The sequence below is a fragment of the Alosa pseudoharengus genome, unplaced genomic scaffold (genome assembly GCF_046254945.1).
Source record: "Alosa pseudoharengus isolate Yale_2024_CS ecotype anadromous, Long Island Sound unplaced genomic scaffold, YU_APseudo_1.1 YU_APseudo_1.1_scf_1, whole genome shotgun sequence".
Lineage (NCBI taxonomy): Eukaryota > Metazoa > Chordata > Actinopteri > Clupeiformes > Clupeidae > Alosa > Alosa pseudoharengus.
In genome coordinates this window covers 20,358,096-20,373,095 of record NW_027468564.1, presented here as the reverse complement: position 1 = coordinate 20,373,095, position 15,000 = coordinate 20,358,096, and the positions used below count along the sequence as shown (strand labels likewise).

Sequence of the window (15,000 nt, the reverse complement as noted above, 5' to 3'; positions counted from 1 at the left end):
AATAAGATAAGTCTGTAAAGAATGAACAAAAAGCACAAACACGTACCTTCTCTCAGCCTCGTTGGTGAACAAAGTTGCAGTGGGAGGTCCTTGGGGGAAGCCACACAATCACAACAGTCAAAGTGAAAATAGAGACTTACCAGATGTCTCTCTCTCTCTCTCTCTCTCTCTCTCTCTCTCTCTCTCTCTCTCTCTCTCTCTCTCTCTCTCTATTCCATTACAGGCAGGCTACCCCAGGCACATAATTCAAACATTCCATTTGAATAGTGTATGCAACAATTAGCTTCCACAATCTTATTGAACTGGCAACCCCAGGTGTATACATTCAAAAACATTAATAGCTAGCCACATAATTTTGGCAGTGGTGGACATTACTTGAGTACATTTACTCAATTGCTGTACGTAAAGGAACCGTATGTAAGATTGTGGCCAAAACTGGTACTGCAATCACTTTCAAATTACTGTAGAGCGGTGTATCCCCTCCCCCTCCCCCCTGACTGGCAGGGCTGGCAACCCGGATGCCGAAACACTACTGACTTTGTGATTAGTTGATAGGTGGAGGGTGGCGCATCAGGCCAAAACACAACATGACAACATCAACATCAGTTGAGGGCTGCAACTTCACTTTTTAAATGACAATATCCTGGCCGGACTACTGTTGTCAGTGATATTGAATGGTATATTATATATAATATGGTATTTGAAATGAAAATGATTTCTTAATGTATAGTGACATATCAGGGCCATTTTATAATTAATTGAAATACATTTCTTACATATTTACACTGTTTCCATCCCACCTGATGTGGTGGGATGGCCGTGTCCCCTGGGGTGCTCCGGGGGGGGGGCGCCCTCTGCTGTCTGGTGGTTTTTCATACAGCCGGGGGCGGCCCTGCAGGACTGTGTCCCAGGTGTGGGATAGTTGGTAGGCTCCTTCATCCCGGTTTACAGTCTTTGGGGCCCGCTTCCTGATTTCAACCGCCTTTGATCCGCCGATGGAATTTGTTGCTTTCCGTTCTGATGACCTTGGCTACATCCCAGTTAATGTGTAGGGTGTACTAGGATTTGGCGAAGCTTGATGTGTGGCTTCACTGGTGTGATGATGTGGTGTATCCTCATAGCTCGCTGTACGCGTTCTGTGACCTCCCTGACGTATGGGAGGGTGACCATGCCTAGGTTCTCAGGCCTAGAACCTTTTTTCTTTTTCTCCTCCTTGTTATTCCTCTGGACCTCTCTCTTGCCTTTGTTAATGGCCCAGTTTGGGTAGTTGCAGGCTTTGAGTTACAATTATGGACTTTTTTCTGTTTACCTCTAGAGGTCGCCAAATCTTGTGATTCCCTTTGCTGTGGTTTTCCTACCTAATTAACCTGTTAACTGACCCATCTGTTCTCTGTTTATCAGCCATGTCTTGTTTAGCCAATTCCCTCACAGTATTTAAGCTGGTCTTTTCACATTGTCTTTGTTGAGTCTTCACTGAACTGATGTGAGTAACCTCGTGGTTTTTTGTCTACTGAGACCTGTATTCTGACTGCTTTGCCTGTTTTTGACCCTGGACTGTTGCTACGTTGTTTCTCCTTTGGATTACCCTGTGGATCTTTTTGCCTTTCCTGGATTGCTCTTGTTGCTAACTCAGCCTGTCTGTTCGACCCTGTCTTCGGATTTCCCCTTTGGATTATTCTGCCTGCATTCTCTGCGTTGTTGGAGGATTTAAGAACTGTAATTTTGTTTTGGATTTTTGTACATTATCTTCTGTGCTTTTTGGGACTGCCTTTTTTGTGGAATAAACTCTTAACTATACTTTCTGCTGCTTCGCAATTGAGTCACACTCAGTTCCTGGTAGTTCAGGGGTTTGTTCCAGGGCTACCACTCTGGAGACCCTGGTTCAAGACCCAAGTGTAACATTGAGTGCCTGTTTTATATGGTTCTCCTCCATGGTTGTCAGTGATGACCTTGGTACGGTCATATAGGGTGCGGACCACTGGTTGCTTGTGTGCTGTTGGGTGCTGTGATGTCCATAGTAAATACACTGTAAAAAATAAAGCATGGTTTTAACTTAAAGTTAGTGTCCGGGCTGCCTAACTATTTTCAGTTGATAAATTTGAGATAATGAGTTGTGGTTATTCCTAAAATATTTCAAACAAACACTCTTTCCAAGTTAAATGAACTAGATATTAATTCAAGTACACTTCAATCCTTTTGTATTGATAACTTAAGAAAACAAGTGTAAGTGATTTTTAATGATTCAAAACAAACAAATTTTCCATGTCAAGTAAACATGATATTAATTCAGGTGTATTTAAACCCTTTAGTTTTTATAACTTGATCTCAATTTAGTTAACATATTGTTCCTACTTCTTTCACCTGAGATTTTAAAGCTGAAAATACTTAATCTCCAGTTCTTTATGCTCCAGCTCACATTATATTAGCATACAAGTACACTGTATCAGACATTACTGCTTACAACAAACTATATACAAACAAAACAAAAAACGATTCAGTTATATTTTCAGTTTAATAACAGAGCGGCAAGGTAATACAAATAACCTTTGATCAAAAAAAGAGTTTTCAATACAGGCACAATGAGATGATATACAGACAAGCCAGTGTATGTGTGTGTGTTTGTGCTCATCACAGAAAATGTTTTGCCTTATAAGCGAAAAAAACCCAGCTCCACAATGTGCACCAATAAACACTGTCGACACAATACAATGAATAACAAAAAAAGGTGTAAAATCAAAAGACAGTCCCACAGGACTTTGTAATTAACAAATGAAACTAAAATGTTTCAACTTAAGCTACGGTGTGTGACAGTGGATGCTATGCAAGACATTTCTGGTGAAGATTTTTGGTAAAACATTACACTGAACCATTTGCCATACTACAATGTGTGCAAATATAGGCCTAACAGTCAGAGTTAAACAAAGCTCAACAAAAGAGGCAGGTTAAATTTCAACTTCGATAAGTTCAAGCTTCTTAGTATCACTTCTAGGTATCAAATGAGATGACATCAGGGGTGAAAGTAAGCCGGTACTGGCCGGTACGGAGTACCACTAAAATATTTGGAGAGGGTACGCCGTACCGGAAAGAAAACTATACTGTCTCTGAAAAATATTGCACTTTCAGCATGACAACACAACTGCTAACGTCAAATTACCAGAAGCAACACGTTTCCCCCAAAATATATTTCATATACATCGTTCTGAACTGTATCTAAATTGTGTCTAAACCTCCCGTGCAGCTGGACAGACAACGAGCAAGCTATAGCGCGCGTACAGTAGCCTAATTGCACCAACGTGCACTGGTATCCAAAGTGTTTTAGCAGACGGACGTTTCTTGGAAAGTCTCCGAAATAAATAAAAAAACATACAGGCTAAAGAAAAATATGTTGATGTTTCAATAGCCTATTCTGGTTTTATGTGTGCAGTGTTTCGCTGGAGAGACAAGAGACAGACAGCGCGTGTACGGTTTAACCAGATCTTGCGCAGCAATAATGAAAGTGTTTTAGCGGACAGAAGTATTGTAGCGACCGGCTGTCAATCAGGGAGTGCCCGCGCTATGCATAACCCCGGGCACGCTCATGGTTGGCAGCCTGGCGAGAGGGGGGCGGGACCCCCGGAGAATATAGGCCACTGTTCGAGAAAGTTCTGCCTCTTTCGGTTCTGGGCCTGACACGGCCCGCTGTGTTATATGCTGCATTGTGTGCTTTGTGACAATAAACCAGTTCATGATAGTGAAACGCTACAGTATGTTGCAGTCTCCCAAATAAAAAGGCATGACTCAAAGAAACGTGTTTCATGATATACAGTAGCCTATATAAAAAAAACGATTGGAAGTGGGAGCGAGCAGAGTAACTAGGCTAAATAAATAAATAAATGTTGAAATTAAGTGTTTGCAATTTATTCATAATCAAAAACAGATACAGGTGGGTTAAAGATATCTAGTGATACTAGAGTGATAAGAAGTCCTAGTGAATGCTTGATAAGTAGACTATAATACAGTAAATAAACAAACAAATAAACAATAAATAATTAGGCTAAGTAAAATTTATAACTCTATATCATAGTAGGCTACCACCAAAAAATAAAAAATACTTTCACCCCTGGATGACATACAGAGATGCGCATTTGTGCTAGGCTATAACAGAACATTTTTTGCCCATGAAAACACAACCTTAAGTGTAGATTTAAATCAGTCCCACGGGACTTAATTGACGAAACGTAACTGACAAATGAGACCATAATGCCTCAACATGGAGTGTTTGCAACAGAGTTATCCATCTTTTTGGTCCCAAAACAGAAAGCTAAGCCATTGGCCATACTACAATGTGCGAATAAGTGCATAATAGTCTAAGTAAAACAGTGCTTAACAAAAATGGTAGTCTACATTTTGCAGTATGACCAAAATACTTTTTAGTAAAGACATCAAACCCTTAAGCTTGGAAGGTAAATAATAGACTTTTGTCAACTGACTGTGGCTTCAAGAGCGGAATAAGCATAATTACAGTAGGGAAGCTGAGTTCAAAAACAAAAATCTAAAAACTTCTGTGTATCGCCTACTCCGTTTTACGAAAAAGTCTATTCCTCAGACCATTCCTGTAGTTTCCCATTTTGAATTTCAAACTCAATTTCCAGCAGTACCAACCCTTGGAAGACCCAGGTTCCCTAAGACAAGGATGTTTTTTGATGAGACTTTGTGCAACAATGCCGTATTCCTCTTGTGATGGATAGGCAGTGTATGCGCACATTGTTTCCGCCAGCGTGTCAAGAATTTCACTTCTAGTGTCTTTCCTTATATATAGCAAAGTTCCATCTTTCTGGTAGGCTTCGTTTCCCCCTTTAAGCTGCAATTCTACATCATTTGAAAATCTTGGTATCTCAAATACCTCAGGCCAAGGCTGTCGTCTGTTGAAAATGTCCTCACGAGTAGATGTGGAGGGGGGCAAACTTGCAGTGTCCTTGACAGTTACCTTCAATGCCGCCCTTCCTTCAGGAAGATCAGACAAGTTTGTCAAGTTGCACAGCTCATTGTCAAAGTCTCTATCTTCGTACTGGACTATCAGGTCATCTTCCACTCCAAGTTTACATTTCAGCAATGAGAAGAATTCCTCAAGTGTCTCTGGCAAACTATCGATCTGTATCTTCCTGATGTCATCATTGTTGAAAATGACTCGGAGCAGCATACTGGTCACTGAATAACACAATAAGAGTTTTACAATACTATAGTAACAGCAACAGTACTCTATACTGCAATACAAACATTTTGAAGAAAACAGAGGTGCATCTCACCTTATACACACACAAGAGGAAATCTTCAGTAAGAGCACAACAAAACCAATCTTCTTCAAATCTTAGCGCTCTGCTATGAAGCTGGGAATGAGAGAAAAAAAACACAAAAATGACATAAGTAAAGCAGGCTACAAAGGGCAGACTGCACCACCCCCCCCCCCCCCCCCATTTACATATTTCAAATTCATCAATATATAATCTTATAGAAATGGTCAAGTCTTCAACCTCCTGAAAAGAGTGAAGCCCATCACAAAATGATTTTTTGGTCATCAAACTGAGATGTACTAATATACTCACACACAATTTCAGATGTATTCTTGCATAGAAAGAAAGGAGGTGCTAGACCTTGAAATAAGTTGTGTATATGATCTATATATGCACATAGCTTTTTATGGTAAAATTACTAAATATCAACCCCTCCTTGCAAAGATCAGTGCCCTTGGGATTGTAAGTTTTGTACAGTATTTACATGTGGCAGCTTGGGACAGAGTCAGTGGGCTAGGACTGAGCTCTCAAAAAGACAATTTACCCTTGAGTTTTAAAGCTCTATTATTGCTAAGAATATTTGAATCCTCTCTGTAAAGAAATTTGATTGGTGGATTTAAATAAAGAATTGAAATGTGTGTGTATAGTAGCTGTCACTCTCCATATTCTAATGAGGATGTTCTCTCCACTTGTCTGCAGATGCATGTGAGCTTACACTGGATCCAAACACAGCACACATAGAACTCTGTCTTTCTGAGGGGAACAGAAAGGTGAAACGTGTGGATGAGTACCAGCCGTATCCTGAACACCCAGAGAGATTTGACGTGTGGGATCAGGTGTTGTGTAAAGAGGGTCTGTCTGGACGCTGCTACTGGGAGGGTGAGTGGAGATGGAGTAGAGTTTGTGTAGCTGTGGCCTATAAAAGCATGAAGAGGAAAGGCGGGAATAATGACAGCACACTGGGATATAATGACAGATCCTGGAGTCTTGAGTGCTATCCTGACAGATGCCGCGTCTGGCACAATGATAAAGACACTGTCATACCTGCACTCTCCTCCCACTCCAGAAGAGTAGGAGTGTACCTGGACTGGCCGACCAGCACTCTGTCCTTCTACAGCGTCTCTTCTGACAAACTCACCAACTTGCACACGTTCCACTCCACATTCACTGAGCCCCTCTACCCAGGGTTTTGGGTTGATGAAGACTGCTCAGTGTCCCTGTGCCAGATAACATGAGCTCCTCCTCCAACAGGTATGTCCACCTGTCAGCTGTTCACACAGCAACGGATCTGGCTCTAGTCCACACTCTGTCATGTTATTTGGTGATACGATGCACATGTTTTCCTCATATTTCTTCATATTGTGTGCTTTTCCTAAATTGAATGTGTGGATTGTAAGAATGTTTCACCAGTAGCAATATTGTTATTTGCTGCATATGTTTAGTTATTTGCTGATTGTTTTTTTATTATTATTTTGATTTGTGTGTGTTGATATTTTTTTACTTAAAATTAATTAATTGACTTAAAATGTCTAAATCAAATGTTCTTAACTAAATGTTATGGACCTGTGGTCATTTTCTTCATTTGATTAATTTTTTTCTCTCTTCAAACTTAAATCATTGGCATGACCACCAAGGTGTTCTCTCTATTCAGTGCAACACTGTACCAGACGTGTGCATTGCAGTAGAATTATAACTAAGGTCACATACTTTAGCCTTTAGCCTGCTCGTAGATGAGTGAGGGCAGATGTTAGTTTGTCTCCAGAGAAACTCATCAGACATCCAGGTGTTGGAATGAAATATTTTTATTTCAGGTTTAGATGGAAACCTGATTTAATGAACTTATCTGAAGCCTTCAAATAGCTGTGCACTTGTGCTGAAAGTATCCTCCAACGTATCTGGTCTGAAAGCACACAGCCACATAGGGGATATGACTCCTTAGGGACAGTATTGCTGGGCATAGCAGTGCTCCTGCTGCAGAGGCCTAGCAGGCATACCTTGGAGGGGATCCCATGGAGGATGGGGGACGGGTGGGATTGCTCCTGGCGTTTTGGTGTCGGCAGATGGCCTGGGTCCCTTTTACCACCTTCCTCTGGGCCCAGTGCTGCAAACACACAGGCAGTTCACAGACTGAGATCAAATACAGTTCTGAACAGTGCTAACTCATGCAGCAACCAGGGAAAGATACACCCAACAACAGTTCTGTATAACTATTGCCATTCATTGTGTAATACCACAAATGTGTATTACAATCCCTAAAAAACAGAGCTATGAAGTGTTTTAGTGGTTACAAGCACATGAAGGAATCTTACTTTTACTGGACTTATTGGAACAGTGACAGGATTGGTTCTCTATAATCAAATATCAAAACATGAATGAAATGTGTTTATTTCAGGTTTAGATGGAAAGCTACTACTGGAAGTGGTGTTGGTGGGTAGCCAGTAGGTGGCACTCTTCCCTCCGGCCAACAAAAATATCAATCCTGATGCAGTGACGGGGACACTGTATGCTGTCCTTTGGATCTAACGTTAAACTGAGGTCCTGACTCACTGTGGTCATTAAAGATCCCATGGCACTTAACGCAAAGAGTAGGGGTATCCCCGCTTTCCTGGTTCATTCAATCTGGCCCCCTAATCACCCCACAGTGTGTAGTAATTGGCTCATTCACTCCCTCACTCTCCACCTCAAGCTGGTGTGTGGGGAGCATTCTGGCGCATAATGGCTGCCATACATCACCCAGATGGGTGCTACCAAAGTCCTTTTAGGCAAGTCCCTCCACTCGGTGTCCATATTGCAACACTTTTTGGGCACTCATCGGGCATCCTATTCAGCAGAAATGTGCGTGCGCAAGGCTTCACAACACCAATCTTGCTCCAGTGGCGAGTTCACAAGATTGGCACTATGTCTTCACAACACACCATATGATTGGCTCAGTGTATTCACTTCACACCACATGATTTGCTAAATGTATTCACATGTCGACGCTTTGCCGAGGAAGGGGTGTGATATGTGTAGAAAACTGCCATATTGGCACTACAAACTAACCCCATGCATTTTTATGGAGGATTTTTTGAGTGATGTGTCTCCTCATTAGAAAGTCTCTGGTGCTACATATTGGTGGTGGTTAGTGAGGTTCCCTCCTTCAATGTGAAGTGCTTTGAGTGTCGAGAAAAGCGCTATATAAATATAATGTGTTGTTCTTGTTACTCCTGTGCTCTGGTTTCTTCATCAACTTAGCAGAGTTATGACACATAAAACACATATCCAATGCTTTTTCATTTTGTTTTTATTATACATTTCCGATTAGGTTTGTAATTACACACTTGTTGGCAGTGATGTAGAAAAGCTCTGCCAAATCAGCATACAGTGATGTAACATATCTCTACTAGAAGATCTGTTAGGAACAATTCATGCAACTGACACAAAAATCTAGCCAACTACAGAAATGTCAGTTCATTTCGAAACAGACCAATCAAACATGATAATCATGATAATCAAGAGATGCTGCAGGTGAGAGAATATTCAGCTGTGTGATTGTGTTTGGGTTTTGCTTAGAAATTAAGTTTCACCCAAACAACAAAGAAAACAGGTGATCAACCAATGTTACCTTATCTTGACCACACTAATAAACCACTGAGCTGATCATCCACTTCAGGAGGAAGAGATCGCATCCACATCCCATCCACATCAACAGGGACCCACTTCAAGTTCCTGGGCTTACACGTGGATGATGGCCTGTCCTGCTAAACACCACACTGGTAAAGAAGGCAGGGGTTAAAGTTGGGGGGGTGTACAGAGGTGACCAAGACACTAGCAATTCAAAAAGTATTGCTACACCACAATAGTTCATAACACATTCATAGCAGCTGTCATATACTGCACATAATGCATTCATGACTGTTTCATGAGACATGCTCAACATTCATACCAAACCTTTCATGAATGTGGAAGACAAAACGACGACAACTTGTTAAAATAAAAGTCCAAAGTCCTGCTTTGCGATTATTGGACTTTTATTTTGACAAATTGTCGTCGTTCTGTCTTCCATATTAGCCTAATGAAAGGTTTGGTACGAATGTTGAGTCATGTCTCATGAAACAGTCATTAATGCATTATGTGCAGTTTATGACAGCTGCTATGAATGTGTTATGAACTCATCCGTCAAGTAACCGAGTTGTTTTACTCTTTGCTAGGACGGACACACCTTAATCTAGCGAGACTGTACAAGTCCAGTTTCTACAGGGAGCGAGATTCAAGGAAATGTGAATCAAGGTGAATAAAACTCAAAACTGTAAGTTCCTTTGTTTGCTAAATATGAGTTGTATGCAATGTTCATTATATTTTTCAGGGGTGTGATTCTTCCGTTTTTAAACGGAATTCCGTTTTTTTCGACTTGAAAATGAGACCCACGCAATTCGTATAGATCCGAGTTTTTTTTTAGAGGGAGGAGGGGGGGGGGTCTGTCGGTCAGAGGTAGGCTATATTTCTGCATAACACAGACCGCTGACAATGACGACGGGTTTTGTGCTTCACATCTTTCCGAATATCACGTAGTGTATTCGTACTGTAGCAGTGGATTTCATTGAAAGTGAAAGTAGACGGGTTGATCAGCTGCGTTCTGAAGAATGCTTGATTCAAGTTCAGTGTGTGTGGCGCACTAGTTTCTCAGCAGAAGCCATGAAACGGTAAAGGTCAACAAATTGATTTTAAAAGACATCATGTATGAAGTCCCCCCCCCCCCCCCCGTTTTGGCTTTGCATCGGGTTCGCTGTCACGATTTTCTGATAATGAATCTCGTGATGCTGATATTGAATTTTAGTTTCTGCGCGTGTAAGCTGTGCTTGAAGTTAGCTGTGACAGACTAACCTAACCTGTTTTCAAAGCATGTCTACCTTAGGCCTAATACATTGTTTAGTTAACACCTTGTCATTTCGTGTTTGTCCAGCCGTTCACCTCCGTGAACCTTGCGCCCCTTGTCTAAAACATATTTCAGGATGCCATCAACATGAGAAAACGTAACGTTATAGTGACGGTGCGAGATCAAAGCTTTGGCATACTTGGTAAACGTCTGGCACATAATATTGAGCTGAATATTTAGTGGAAATAGCCTACTGTAGCATTGTGCTGATAGATAAAAAGTCGCCAATTTAAAGGCACAGTCCGCATTTTAACTCTAGCTAGCTAATGTGTGCGCTTGTAAAACTAGTGTTGTAGTCGCTTAGCCTACACAATCCTGGTGCAGTAGCTTAAAACAGAGCCTACCATTTATTTTAGGAGGAGAGGTGTAGGACTTACAGTGTTACTTTGGGAGGAGAGGAATCGATGTAATTTGATTATCTTTGGAACTGAAATATCAACAACCTTCAAGTTGAAACCTCTTCAATCAGCATCAAAATATCAGTAGGCCTATCACATGATTCACTATTTTGTACGTAGGCCCAGAGGACTGTTAGGGGGCAGGCTATATATTATCATCAAGTAAGAGTATAGTAAATTATTTAGTCAACATCTTAACTCAATGTTGGTTTAAGTTATAAACATGGTTCCGTGCTACATATATTTTCCTTTTTTTTTTACCTTTGCCAATCACACCCCTGATTTTTCTTAAAGGAACACGCTGACTTTTGGAATTATTTTGTCACTGTTGGAAGGTATAGATATTCGAAGCCGGCCACTTCGAGGTACTTGTGCTAAGCTAGGGTAGGGGTGGGTGCGTCATACCGAGTTAGGCTAGTACATGCACAGAGATGAGAGGGGTAGGCCTATAGACTTATATAACTCTGGGGAATACGGTGAATAAGTCCCAAAAAGTCGGCATGATGTTCGTTTAAGGTTAAAAGGTACAGTATTTCTATGTAACATTTGTATGTAATGTATTGCATGTTTGTATGTATTATGTAAGAGACCTATTTGAGTCTGAGTTCAAGGAAGAGAAGAAAGAATTACAGGTAGCCCAGTTTAGACTTGATGTTTTCGTTTTTTAAACTTTACCCCCTATTGTTTTGAATTATATGCCTGGAAGATAAAGCCTGTTTAATGATTTTGATAGTTCCTTTATGTAAGGGTATAACCCTTCTTTTTGCTACCCTCTGGGGGCATAATCGTAATTATGCCCCCAGGGTGTAGCAATGTAGCTGCCTAGATGCTCTAGTTGTTGGCTACTGCAACTCAAGCTAGGTAGCACCATTTATTTAAATTTTTTTCATACCACAGTATTCGGTGACCTTGAGATCTAGGATCTATGTGAAAAATGGCCGGAATGTTTCCTTTAAACATTCATGACAAGCCGTTTTGCTTTTGATAGTATCAACACACCTCAACCTCCTGTGACTGAACATCCAGTTCTCTACATAGAGTGTCTCAACTTCAAGGACATGGACATGGATTCCAGTAGAAGAAGCGACTGGAAATCAAAACTGTGAGTTTTCTCACCTCATATGGATGTTCATTACATTTCTCTGGGACCCACAATGGCATTACTTGGGTTAGATGGGCTTCAACTGGACATGGGCTCAGAATGGACTTTTTAGTGGGTGGATGCAGGGACCTACAGGGCAACACAAATGATTATACACATGCTAGAAATGGGCTTACTTATCTAACGTGGGTACTGCATGGGTACAAAATTAGCTGGGCCCCAGCTGGGTAAGCCAGATGGGCCCCACTTGTCAGCACTGTTTTTGTAAATAAATGCATTTAAAATGTGCTATATTTGGACACTTTGAGAGTTGTAGAGTTTCAGAAATATCAGGTACACTTTAGACAAGTTTCAGTCACATAACTTTACTTTAATTTGTAGATTATGTTTACTCTCTTTTTGTTGTTTTGTGTCATTTGTGACATGTTCACAAGACAGCACAACACTGCTGCTACAGACAAATAAGGCGGGTACTGTGCGCTCACACTGTTATCAAAACATACAGGTCAAAACTCTGTAAAGTTGTCAAATCCAGCACATCCTCTGTGGTGGCCAATTGTATACAAATGACTGTGCTGGATGCTATAGCTTTCAGGGAGCCCAGTGTACTGCAGCAATTGTCTTGTCTTTGTCTCACAGATATAAATCAGCTGTTATTGGGAGATTACTGAATTCTGTCTCTTTTTCTTGTAAATGAAATAAGGAACAAATCAATTCAGCCCATTCTGAAAATGTCATGAGAAACACAAGAAAAGCAGAAGTTCTGCTGCTGTGATAGCAGACCTTAATTGATCAACAATTTCAGTTGTTGTGCAACCTCACCCATAATCCAATCAAGTTGTCTTTTGTATCTGTTATACTGATCTCAGGAGCATTTCATTTCCGACAAGTAAATGAGAGAGATAAAAAATACCTTTTAAGTTTTTAAGGAATTAAAGTTATACTTAAATTTGCTGAGACAAGACAAAGGCTACTTTTTTGTAGTTGAAAAAAAATTAAGAAAAGGCTCAAAATCATTGATGTTCAAATGGTCCTATATTGATTAAATTGATGATCGACTTGTCGAAATCTGAGCTTCATTTTGTCTAGGAGAAATAGGACAGAAAAAAGAGAGATCTTATTTTGAACTTTCCTTTCCTCAGGATAGGTATGAGAGAAATGCACATTCATGATGAGATAAGATAGTTTTACCCTTAAGAGTTTCCCTGTGACTGAACAAGTCCAGCCAGTTCACTACAGGGAGCGCTTGAGACTGGAAGATGAAATTCTATTAAACAAGCTCAAAAACATAGTATTAGTTTCTTTTTTTGCATACTGCTGTAGCATGGAGGTGTGTGTGTGTGTGTGATCAATCACATCAGCAGACTCATTCATCTCAATATGGCAGTGCTAAGCCAGAGGTCTGTTTCTGTTTACTGTGCACATTAGGCCTACTGGAAACATCCTGGTCAGTTTCGTATACATTTGGACCAGTGAATTTTTTCGCTGGCCTGCAAGATCAGTCCAGACAGTTGTGAGTCTCTGACCAGGTTAGGAAAGTGTTAGTCTGTAGTGGAGCTGTTAAGCTCCTATTATTAGAAGAATTGTGCACAAAATTACATAAAACTTTCAGGGTTTGTTCTTGATGACCTAAGCTTTGGCTTAAGATCTGGAGGCATTCTCAGTGTGACCTCTTAGGTCAGCTAGAGGTCATTGACCTCTGAGATATTAAAGTTCCATGTACAAAAAGGGGTGTATCTTTGGGTGAATGTGATATAAATGTTGTTCCATGTTTCCAGGCATGTGAAGCTCATTTATATGATTTATATCATTAATTAGAGGTCAACATCAACGAGTAGGTCAAGGTCGCTAGAAAAAAACACCCAATAATGGCAACATGATAAACAAGAAAATGTTTACTAACGGAACTGATTCTCTCAGGGTCGTAACACTGGTTACTTCTCTCCTGTGTGACAGGAAGACTTTTTTTCCTGATGTCAATTTTAGGTGTCCAAAAAGTTTAAAATTAAAGTTAAATTTGAATTATTTAGGTTAAAAGTTAAAATTACTGTTATATTTCAGTCAAATTTGACATTCGTAGAGCATACACCTTAACCTTAAAATGCATCTAGTTTGCAGTCATGAATGTTGACAAGGCTGTCAAGATTTATTTTTTGCCTGTGCACTTTGTGTATTTATTATGTAAGGGATAACTGCCACCGAGGTGTCCTGTTATACAGAATTAATGGACGAGGGTGAGGGGCAAAGAACTCCCTGACGCGCAGCCGTATAACTGGACACACCTCGAAGGCCGTTATCCCGCTTATCACCCGGTTGCCACTGTAAAGCAAAGGAAACACACGGTTCCGTTTAAAAGGAAGCTCTTTTGTTGGCCCTATAACAGCGATAGCATGGACAATTAGCTCAGAGAGGGTTGAAGCAGAGCTAGTAATCAAGGATCCTTGGTTAGCTTGTTTACAGTTGATTCCATTGTTGCGAAGCTTGCCTCCAGGCTCAACCGTTGTCCTACTATCGTTGTTATAGTTACCATTCATAAGCATTGATATGGAACGGCGATTAAACTTTTTATACCAGATCTACTTCAGGTGTCCCGTTATTCAGAATTAAAAGCCACCCCGCCAGGCAATCAGAAAAGAGTATTTCTTCTCTCCGGGTGATAACAAGTGATAAGCTAATGCAAATACTGTCATACATGCCTGTGTGCAGATATTTAGCCTTGTTTTCTCTCCATTGTTTTGTTTATGTTTTGAAACTATAGAGGGGGCTGCAGGTCACAGGAGGGCTCTGAGACCTGAGTCAGCACTACATAGCTGTGTAACCATGGAGACCAACGAGGACATGGATAATACTGTTAGCATGAAATCAACACAGACCAAGGCAGGGTGAGTACAGAAAGTGTGAACACACACAAACTCAAACTTGCTCAAAGAAACATTTGCTGCGTTGTGTGTGTGTGTGTGTGTGTGTGTGTGTGTGTGTGTGTGTGTGTGTGTGTGTGTGTGTGTGTGTGTGTGTGTGTGTCTGTGTGCGTGTGTGTGTGTATGTGTAAGAGGGTATGTTTATACCATTGACTGTGATCACATTCAGTAATTAATGTTGATTTGCTGTGTTATATATCTGTGTTTGCAGACCACAGACACACAGACCTCCATCTCTAGTGCCCAGCTGTGCACACACACACACACACAGACACACACAACACACACACACACACTGTACACTCAATCACACACTCACACACACACACACACACACACACACACACACACACACTGTACACTCAATCACACACACACACACACACACACACACACA

The 15,000-nt window shown here is 40.8% G+C and overlaps 2 protein-coding genes and 1 long non-coding RNA gene across 4 annotated transcripts in view; 2 read left to right on the top strand and 1 right to left on the bottom strand.

Annotated features, from left to right (window-relative positions):
* LOC143122922 (NACHT, LRR and PYD domains-containing protein 3-like) overlaps positions 1–85 on the bottom strand; it is a 37,180-nt gene extending 37,095 nt beyond the window's left edge. The window contains exon 1 of the mRNA XM_076283937.1: positions 47–85. The gene's annotated coding sequence lies outside the window, so the exon portion shown is untranslated. The remainder of the gene's footprint in view (positions 1–46) is intronic.
* The window catches only part of LOC143123163 (uncharacterized), a 48,866-nt gene extending 42,139 nt beyond the window's left edge, over positions 1–6,727 (top strand). The window contains exon 3 of the long non-coding RNA XR_012986797.1: positions 5,970–6,727. This is a non-coding gene — a long non-coding RNA (uncharacterized LOC143123163). The remainder of the gene's footprint in view (positions 1–5,969) is intronic.
* Positions 6,728–9,314: 2,587 nt separating this feature from the next.
* The window catches only part of LOC143122816 (NACHT, LRR and PYD domains-containing protein 12-like), a 48,618-nt gene continuing 42,932 nt past the window's right edge, over positions 9,315–15,000 (top strand). The window contains exons 1-4 of one of the 2 annotated variants that reach the window (XM_076283719.1): positions 9,315–9,336; positions 9,461–9,558; positions 11,572–11,685; positions 14,444–14,567. In XM_076283719.1, coding sequence (XP_076139834.1) covers positions 14,506–14,567 — 62 coding nt within the window. In that variant the 5' untranslated portion in view covers positions 9,315–9,336; positions 9,461–9,558; positions 11,572–11,685; positions 14,444–14,505. Of the gene's footprint in view, positions 9,337–9,460; positions 9,559–10,080; positions 11,108–11,571; positions 11,686–14,443; positions 14,568–15,000 lie in introns of those variants that run through there. The other variant, XM_076283727.1, reaches the window with a different exon arrangement.